This window comes from Sylvia atricapilla, chromosome 3 (assembly GCF_009819655.1).
Source record: "Sylvia atricapilla isolate bSylAtr1 chromosome 3, bSylAtr1.pri, whole genome shotgun sequence".
Taxonomy (NCBI): Eukaryota; Metazoa; Chordata; class Aves; order Passeriformes; family Sylviidae; genus Sylvia; species Sylvia atricapilla.
In genome coordinates, this window is record NC_089142.1 from 98,552,055 (window position 1) to 98,562,236 (window position 10,182).

General features: G+C 44.6%; 1 protein-coding gene across 1 annotated transcript; it reads left to right on the plus strand.

The window, feature by feature from the left end:
- Positions 1–7,980, plus strand: PCARE (photoreceptor cilium actin regulator). The gene is made up of 2 exons (XM_066314381.1): positions 1–3,716; positions 7,851–7,980. Exons 1-2 carry the CDS (start codon positions 1–3, stop codon positions 7,978–7,980), a joined length of 3,846 nt encoding a protein of 1,281 aa, XP_066170478.1.
- Positions 7,981–10,182: the final 2,202 nt, after the last annotated feature.

Below are 10,182 nucleotides of genomic sequence, written 5' to 3' on the forward strand. Positions count from 1 at the left end.
ATGGGCTGCACACCTTCTCACAGTGAGATTGCTAGTACTGCTGCAAGAAGTGGTCTTAAGGCTTTGAATAAACCCAAAAGTATTTTGCCAATTGATTCAAGAGATAAAGGAATCCCTCTGCTGGTTAAAGGCTCATCTTGCTACAATATTGATGAATATGGGATTCAGAGGAAGGACTACCTGGAAGAAGAGGAGGAGGATAGACTGTCAGGTCTGAACAAAAATGATAATTTACAGTTATCTTCCAAGACTCATTCAGATTCCCAGACTTCTATGGAAGACAAGAAAATTGAGAGGACAGCCACAGATGCTGAAGTTGCTATGTCTGAACTGATTGAATCTCAAAAGCACATCACTGAGTCCATAGAGATCAGAAAGCAGACCTCCTGCGAATCAGAAGCATCAGCTTTCATCTGGGATGACAAGAATGAAAGCAATGCAAAGCAAATGCCAAAGAAAGGAAAGAAGAAAAAAACCCATAAGCTGGCAAAGCAAGGTCTGCCCAACAAAGGTAAAGAAAAGTCCATTCTGGCCCCATGTGAGACAGAGAAGAAGGTAGACTTCCCAGAACTGCTCGTCAAGGCTCACCAGAGTGCATACGCCTACTTACATCCCAACCTCTCCAAGTATGAAGCTATTCTGCACATGGCCAACCAGGCCACCCAAACTCAGCTCTTCCTGCAGCAGATGATCAGCTTCCTCGTGCTTCGCTTTGATGAAATCAACCAGCTCTTGGAAGAAATTGCCAATGATGGGGAAAATCTTCTCAAAGATGTAGGTGGGAATCTGGCATGGCCAGCAGAGAAGGACGATTTGAAGGAGCACCCTGATCTTCTGCAACAGCTACTGCAGTACACGGTAAACAAAATGCAGTTGGTGAGTGGGATGCTGGCCTCCCTCACGTCCAATGCCCTGCAGGAGACCTGCAGCTACCTGCAGTCTGCTGCAAGCAACTTGGAAGGCAAACTGAAAGCAAAGCAAAGCTTTGATGAGCACCTGCTACGGACAGTAAAGCTGCTCGAAGCCTCAACTGTGGGACCCTCTCAGTCCCACGGTGATGACAGGACTCTCTGTTCTGAGGACAGTGGCATTGGTGTGGACAGTGAATCCCTCAAAGAGTTCAGTGCTCTCAGCCAGCAAGGAGGACAGCCAAGTGACTCCTGTGCACACGGACATCCATCCCGAAAGCATGCCAGAACAGCGGAGCGTGCAAATGGTGGGACAGCGCCAGTGGGCACAGCTGCATCCCATGGCTGTGCTCTGGAGAGGCATTTTAGGCATGTGTTTCATTCATCCACGCAACCTAGGGAAGTGACTTCTTGTCAGGGTGGAGTAGCAGAAGGCATTTCTACCATGCCCCAATATGCAAGCTTGAGCAAAAGCCGTTCCTACAACTCCTTGCAGTCTGATTCTACTCAGGAAGGTGAACATTTCAAAAGTGATTTTCTTTCTGATGAGGATGAGGATGATGATGATGATGAAGAAGACGAGAGCACACTGGGAGAGGATGATGACAACACAAGTTTATCAGAAATCGGGAAGGATGCTCTGCCGAGGTCCCTGTCTTCACCTGCACTCACTGAGAACATTCAAAGGCAGTCCATCAAAAGGACAGAGAATGCAGATACAGAAGAAATCATTTTGAAGATGAAAGATGCCATCAGTGAAAAAATCAAGTTTGTCCCAGCTAAATCCAGGCATAAAGAATGGACAGAGGATGAGAGCGGAAGAGCAATCCTTGCAAAAAGGCCCAGTACAGCAACAGGCAGACACAGAAGGGTTGGGAAACAACGACGATCCAGGTCAGAGGAGTCTCTCAGAAGTCAGGCAGAGGACCCAACTCTCCTAGAGCTTCAGAGGACTCAAAAGGAGCTCAGCAAAAGGCTGGAAATGTTGTACGGAAAGGATATAGCTAACAATCTGGAGCTTTGGAAATCAAGAGCAGCACCTTATTTGCAGGATGAGCAAATTACATCAAGGTCCTCCCGCAAGCTGAAGGCAGGCCTCTCAAAAAATTTCAGCATCCTGCCTAACCAGGATAAAGTCCCTTTGTTCACATCTGATCAAAATCCTGCCCCTCCGCCGAATGAAAAGAGAGTTAGGAAGCCTGTAAGAGCTCCTGTGCCTACCCAGGAGACATCAGGAGGCAAAGAAAATGAGCCTCCTGGAGCACAAATGTTGAGTGGCAGCAGCTGTACCCCCCGACAGTCTGTCAAGAAACTGATTGAAACCTTCAGTCCTACTGATGATCTTACAAAAGCCGCACCTCTAAGATCCTTAGGACCAATAAAGTGCATCAGAAAATTTGGACTTCCAGTCATCCCACCCACCACTCCCTTTCAGAGAGGCCTGGCACCTTTAAATCTTAAGCATCGCATTTCACCAGTAGAAGACACAAACACCAATGATGTTTCTTCTAGCTTTCCAAATGCCTTTCTTCCTGCACCACCTGCAGAATTAAGCAGGAAGGACACAAAGGAAGAGACTGATGAAGACACTGAGAACCTGCCACCACCACCACCTGAAATGTTAATGGACACTTCTTCTGAAAATTTATCTGAGCCTGAAGAAACTGCAAGAATAGAAGGAAACTCTTCAGAAGATGCCAAAAAGACCACCAAACCAGAATTGCATGCTGCTAAGAGATCACAAGTTTCCCCAAAAATGAAAGCCTCCCTTCAGTCCATCGACTTACTGCCAAGTAAAAATATCAGCGGCCCCAGTGCAGTGACTAATAAAGGTCTAAGGAATACCAAGTCTGGGGAGGAGAGAGGGCACAGGTATTCTCTGGAACTGAACCCCACCAACGTGCGCATCCCTAGCCAGGAGGAGATATTAGCAACCCAGAGGAAAGAGGCTGCGGATTTATACAAGCAAACCCATAAAATTATTCCTCTTCAAAATCCCAGTGGGGTCAGCAACAGCTCAGAGAGCAAGGGGCCCAACCCACCTTCGCCTTCAGCGCCGTGCCAGAAGCTCGGCTCTCCCGATCCACTCCGGAGCAATGAGAAAGGCTCACTGTTCACCAGGAGGGTCTCCCCAGTGAGAACTGCTCCTTCTTCACCAACTGAGAAACGGCTTTTCAGCCCCCCAGCACATCACAGACATTCTCTGCAGGCTTTTAGCAACATGCAGCCGAGCTCCCCCACCATGCAGAGGAAACCCAGTCCCCCCTCTAGCCCCAGGATGCCCAGCCCACCTTCGCAGAAGAAGCTGCCCTCTCCACCACCACAGCGAAAACCACTCAGCCCTCCTGTGGGACAAAAGCAAAGCTCACCAGCAGCCCAGCGGCTGGCAGGCTCCCCTGCTCCATTCCCCACCACCCCCTCCCCACCAGCCTCCCCATCTCGTTCCTACAAGGGGCCAAGAGCTGGGATGGATGCCGGGGACGAGCACCAGCTCTCCTCCTCCAAGAGGGGCAGCAATGTCCGTTCCATATTTTGCCCTGCCACCTCTTCCTTATTCGAAGCCAGACCTCCAGTGGTGCCCAGCAAGAGCCCTGCCGAGGTGACCAGCCAGCCTGAAGCTGCATCACATTCCCAAAAGAGCAGCCTGCTGTTCCAGCAGCCTGGGGACCGGACCAGGAAGCTGTCCCTCAGCACCACCAATCCTCAGCCGTTCGTAAGGAGAAGTTTCTCTGACCGCCGACCAGGGGTCCAGCCTCATCTTCCAGCTCCTCTAACAGCTGGCAGTGAACCTGCACTTAACCAAGCAAGGTAAGGAACTTCATGCCACAAAAGTGGACCTATAGCACCATGTTGGCTTTCTAAACTTCTGATGGGAAATTAATGTTGTTAAGAGGTTTCCCGGAAAAGTGTCCTGTTCATGTGCAGAAAAGATGGCTGGGCAAAGATAGCACTGTAGCTGGACTGGGTGATCGTTGTCAGTCCCTTCCAATTGAAATAATCTGTTCTATTTTCTTGCCTCAGATTTCAGTAGACTACCAGCCTGAATGAAGGGAAGAGTTAAGTTCCCATGGCATGCTCAAGCTTTACCCTTACACAAAAGCTGTGACAGGCACCCCAGAGAAAATTCAGTGTTGGTTGCATGACACAGAACTCCCCTTATTTGTGTGGGGGCTAAGGGCATCTACATTCAGTCCTAAAAAGCTCTGAAATAGCCCTCAGGTTAAAGACATAAATATTTATGAGAAGATAGGCTTGAGCCAAGAGGAGGGCAGTTGTTCTATCAGCTTCTCATCCAGCATAAATTGTTCATCTGAAAGGTGTGGGAGAATGTTTCAAGTCAGACGGCAACAACGAAAGACAGATAATATGTAGGCAAGGATCTGTGTGAACATAATTAAAGGCTGGAATTTTGAGCTTTTTGTGCACAGTGTCAGACCTACGTAATGATGTCAAGTCTGCTGGGTCCACAGCCCAAGCCCAGTTTTCAAAGTAGAAAAGCATCCCATGCCTACTGGAAATTCATTGATCTGAAAAAGAAATCAAAACATCAACACATACCAGTCCCATGTTTGCAACAAGTGTGTCATCTTATTTAAAAATGGGCTTAGATTTAAATTTGGTTTATCACCTAAGGAAAAAAAAATCATAAAACCAGCCAGGAAATAGAAGTGAGTATTTGGGAATACTCAACGATGTGTAACAGCCTGGAAGTACAGTGTTGTTATTCTAGTTTCTTAACATCTTAGGATATGTAAGTCAATTAAGCTTTAAGCTTCTCTGGTAACCTTTCCACACATGAGCAGTATTTTTTGCTCTTGTCCCAGAAAAGCTGCACTTACATGACTCATTCCTTTGAGGACAGATAGGGATTGCAAGATCAACCCCAGCAAGATGAAATTGCATTTGTAGGTGCACAAGCACTCAGGGCACTGTGAGCACAGGGACAGTCGTGGGCACTGAAGACATGTCTAGGCATTCCCACCCCAAAGACAGAGCAAGGACTGAGTATCCCATGCTGGCAGTAGAAGAATGTGCTGAACCAAACATGTAAAAAACCCTGGGAAATGCAAACCATTTTGCATTCCCAGTTCTAGTACTGCATTGTAGTCTGACATTTGAATATTTCCTAAAATTGCTCTACAGTGTTGCTGGGTTTTCTCTTACTGTTTTTATGTATTGTGTGAAGTCAGCTTTGTCTACTCCAGTGCCTGCCAGCAGAAATAAATGTTTTCAAAAGAGGTTTTATGTAAAACCTTGCAAGACAAAATCCCCAGCAGTTTTACGGATGCATATTAAAATCATTATAAATTGCTAGCTAATTTATACTTCAGTGGGGTGTATTGTCTTTCTATCATAGTCTGTCAGAGTATAGTGAGTAATATAAAACCCTCACTGTAAATAAAATCATCCCTTGCACGAAAAAAAGTCATATATCCTAGTGCTATGATCTACAAGTATTTTGGAAGAACGAAATATATCCTGGGTCAAATTCAGCTTATCATTTATCCCAATGAACATCAACAGTAGTACTAGTCAGTTATACCAAATTTATATCAACATAAGAAAAAGGAAAATTTAGGCCATCAATTACCACACACACTGATTTAAGATGCAATACGCAACTGCATGTTTTCTTACACCCAAAATAATCTGCCTGGAGTAAATTTTATGGACCTTGCATTGAATGGCCTAAAATGAATATCACAGCCAATGTGCTGATAGGCAGAGAAGGGCCAGTTTAAGAATTAACACAAGAAAAAAGCTCTGAGAGCTCTTCACACCACTGCAGGTCCTCTCCTCCTGCTCAGGACTGGGGTGGTTGCCGCAGCTGTGAGCACCACATCACTCTGTGCAGATGCTGAGCCCTGCTCGTTTCACAGGTGCCTTAAGAGACAAAGCACCACACTCTGATCCATCTTTCTCTTACAAGTTCATCAAACAGCACAGACTTTCTTTGCTTTGTAATTCATCCAGCTGACAGAGGAAAGTCTCAAAATGTCTAAACTTAAACCTTCTCATTCTAGCAATATTTGCATCTGGCATCAAATTCACAAGCCATTACCACACAGCTATCAGTCTCCTTTCCTTCATTTCTTCCCTTGCTTTACATCTTCTTTCCAAATATATATATGTATATATATATATATTTTTTTTGTCTGTGTGGTGTTTTCCTGAGTTATTTTTCTGTTATTAGCAGCTTCATTAGTAGAAGGGAGAGGACACAGAGTCAAACCTGAGACACTATCAATCTTTTATAGGTAGAACATTCTGAAGATCAGTGAGTTATCCAGTTTCTCTCATGCTCACAAACTCAGGGATATAAGATATATATCTCCCCACTTTCCCCATACCAAATTAAAACATCCGTTTGCTGAGAAGTAGGTTGCCAAAGATAATCTGGCAGAGCTTGTACAAGCAAAGAGAGGCAGCTGAGTTGCCTCTCCCACACACCCCCTTTTAGCAGAAACACACACAAAAAAGAGGCAACTTCCATCTTATTTTGCAAGCTGGCATTGATGGGGATTAAATGTCAGGATTGTGCACAGATTCATGTATCTCCTGCACACTCATTGCTCTCCTAGAAGGCAAAACCCACTCTTTTTCCAAGCAGGTCTTCTTCCCATCCCATGTTGTAAGGAATATCAGGACTTAAAATATTATTAGCCCCAACAAAAGCTGGAGCTGGAGCTTTTGCATCTAGTCTTAGGGCACCTGACAAGAATTTCAGTTTTCAAGTCAGTACAACTGGTTCCTATTTGAACAGCCTGCAGCTGGATAGACTGAGATAACTTTGCTGGTTTCTAAGCTTGGTCATTTGACAGCAATCAGCAATTACTGGCATCTCAGTAAGGCACAACATGTACAATTGCTCTGCTCATAGAAATTCTGTTAATCTGTAACACAGTTTCTGTATTAACACAGTTTCTGTATATGCACCTTAACAAAACAGTATTTCATTGAGACTGCTCCTCTCCCAAGTGGTAGAGAGAAAAGATAAAATGCTATTGTCTTTAACATACTGTTCAATGGGAGCTTGAGAATGGATTGGGTTGGCTGAATCAGGCTCAAAGCAAGTAGCCCAAATGAGCCTGTCTGCAACTGGGAGATATTTGAGTCTGGATTAGTTTCATGACTGAACATGTATCACAAATCTCTTCAGTTAGCAGTTCAAATCTTTAAAAGTCCTAGCAGTTAAGAGTAGGAATATAACAGCTTGTCTGTAGTTGAAAGCTCATTCAGTTTAGCAGTTTATATACTTAAAACACAGTAATGATTCCCAGATAGCTCTGAAACATTTGCCCATGTTGAGCTTAAACCATGTTAATTAGCTGTAGCAACACAGGGCACACTTCACACACTTCAGGAGGGAGGCACAAGGCGTGAGATACTCGTGACTAGATCCACTGCTGTGATCAGCCCTGATACATGAAGTCCCTGTACCCCTAGGGAGTGCCAGAGCAACCTCAAGAACATCATTTACACTTCCTGTGTCTCAGTGCTCCTGTCACCAGAGTGAGAGTAGCAGATTCATAATAGCAGAATTCCCCTCCCACGGTCATGCTGACATGCTCTCAGGAATCACAGTAACCAGGCTAAGCAGATGCACATCAGAGGTAAGACCTTTCCTTCCCTTCAGCAGTCTGAAACAAGACTTTTCATTCAAATCTACCCCTATCTGCAGGAAAACCCGGTCTCACACTGTTCCCTGTTAAACATACAAAATGTTTTCTTCCCAAGAGAGATCTGGGAGGGAAGAGTACAGTGCATTTGGCATGACAAGAGTAAAACCTGGACGGTACACATAAAGACCATGTGTCAGGAGCAGACCGGGAGTGACAGGGTGTCGTGCAGCATTTGTGCCTTGTGGGTTAACGTGGTCTAATCAGTGCAGTTTTAAAAAGTCACGCTTCATTAGCCTCTTAAGCATCTTTCCTTCTGCAGCTTGGAGAAGAGCCCTAGAAAAGCAGGTGACTCTTGGAACAGCTCTGGCGTTCCAGAAACCAAGGAGTCCAACAGATCTGCCTCCCACCCCGAGCTCTACGTCGTGGGCCAGGGGCTGCAGAGGGACTGAGAGCAGAAGCATCCCCAGAGGCAGAGGCACGAGCAAGGCCAGAGGCCCCAGAGGGAGGAAACACCCTCACCCAAGCCTCCAAAACGCAGCTTCATCTTCTCTTGCAAGGAAACTATATGATGGCATTGCATCAAAAACCCCAGACTGGGCTCAACAATCCACTGAAATACCAGCCAGCTGCTTCGCTTGTCATTCCGTGGTTTTGCTCAGAGATCTACATGGAGCAAAAGAAACACTTTGTAGCTGGGTGAGTCTGAGGCGAATATGGTGGATGAAGACAGGACCTATAGCCAAAACCTTTTTTTCCCCAGTTTAGACAAAAGAGTTAAAAAAACAAATACAAATTATTATTATGCAGCATGTTATTTATTCAGTAGGCATCACAGTCTCTGTAAAAAGGGCTGCTGTGACTTTTCCAGGAGCGAGGTAAGACCCTGAACCCATTAAGCGTTACTGCAATTAAACATCCGTGGCTTCAAAAAATTCCACATTTTTACCCTAGGTGTTTATGAACATGCAGGTAGAGAATAATGTCATACACAAGTTAAAACAAAGCAACCACAACCCCTTTTGAAGGGAAAAAATTAGGGATCTTACTCCCTCAAAAAAGCCTTTGATCTTCTAAATCACCTTTGATTACCAGATAATCTTATCGCCTCTAGTTTCCAGGGTACAAGGCTTAATCCTGATTAGAGTAGTTTTGCAATAGCCTGATCAAACAACATTATAAATCACAAGGCATATAAGGACACATTTGGAGGTTTTGTTTGAGTTTGTTTTCCTTTTTATTTGTAAAAGAAAAAAATGCCACCACAAATAATCCTATTCTCCCTGAAAAAGTTTTTGGTGTTTTTTTTTTATGATTTATGCAGTTTGGGGGTATTTATTGTAATTTCAGTGGATAGTCTAGACAGATTCTTGTTAATAAAAACACAATTTACTCACAGTCAATTAATCCTAAGCTTTTACAGCATTCACTGGAATACAGTCTCAAAAATTACTAGATTTTCCTCACCTACGTAATATATGATCATTGTTTAAAATGCAGATTTTAATTAATGTAGTTTTAGTTTCATTTGACATGTTTTCATTGACAACTTTAGTACAGAATAAGATCTGGTTAAAAAAAAAAAAAAAAAAAAGCCTTTTGTATCATACTTGGTTAGGAATAGTTTAATTTTTTTCCAACAGTTTTCACTTGTATTTCAAGATGGTGTCTGGGAACTTCACCTTCATATGGCATTTTTACCCTTCCTGCCCACCTTCATGATGGGGGAACAGAGATTCACTTTCTCTAGTACAAGGACTGCTCTCTGCATACTGAACTCCTGAGTTTTAGTCCTGTGCCTTAACCACAAGCATCTTTCACCAAGTACAGTGCCATTTTGCACCATGTGCACAAAGAAACCTTAATTATTATGTTTAAAGTGGGGCTTTGAATATAGAGAAGCAACTCGCAGTGAGCAGACACTTTGGCCAGGGGTTTGTGAGCTTAAAGAGGCCAAGCAGCCATACCCATACAGAGATCAAGCAATCCACTGTGTGATCACACAGGCAGATGCACTATCCCCTGTCAAGCTGGAAAATCACCAGGGAGATACTGCAAAGCTGCAAAGCAGTGTAAACTCTGCAAATTAGTCCTCCCCATCACCAGAAGTGCAGTTCTCTCCCTCCTGGGTAAGAATACAAATCCATTTTTGCATGCATTCTCGGTTGGTTTTTTTCTGCTGGCAGTAACCCTTTCAAGAACAGAAGCAAACCAGAAACGTGACAGCAGGAAACTGGCACTTTGCAGGCCTAAATGGAGCTTCGCAGAGGAGAACAGAGCAGAGTGGGAGGACAGCTTCTCCTCAGCTACTACAGTCAGTTCATCTCTGTGTGGCTTCATGCTGAAACTTCCCAGCACCTCTGATGGAGAATAAGAGAAAGTATTTCTTTACATCCCTCAAGCAGAAGATTCTGCTACAGCAGCACATGGGGCAACACTTCAGCAGTCAAGCTGGAAACCTCCTCCCACATGTGCTCTCTGGACATGGAGTCAGCCAAAGTATCTTTTCCCAAAACCAGGCTCCCTCGAAGAGGTGTGCATGAGCTGGCACCCTCAGACTTCATCCCTCCCGGCTCTGACTGAGGCTGTGGTCATCAGGAGGCTCCTTGCAAACACAGTCCCACCTAAAGACTGCAGCTGCTGAAGGATTCTGA

Bases quoted from the DNA above. Each gene is read 5' to 3' on its own strand.
- PCARE (XM_066314381.1), top strand. From the start codon at position 1: ATGGGCTGCACACCTTCTCACAGTGAGATTGCTAGTACTGCTGCAAGA. The intron at 3,717-7,850 runs GTAAGGAACTTC...TTCCTTCTGCAG, and splicing joins CCTGCACTTAACCAAGCAAG to CTTGGAGAAGAGCCCTAGAA.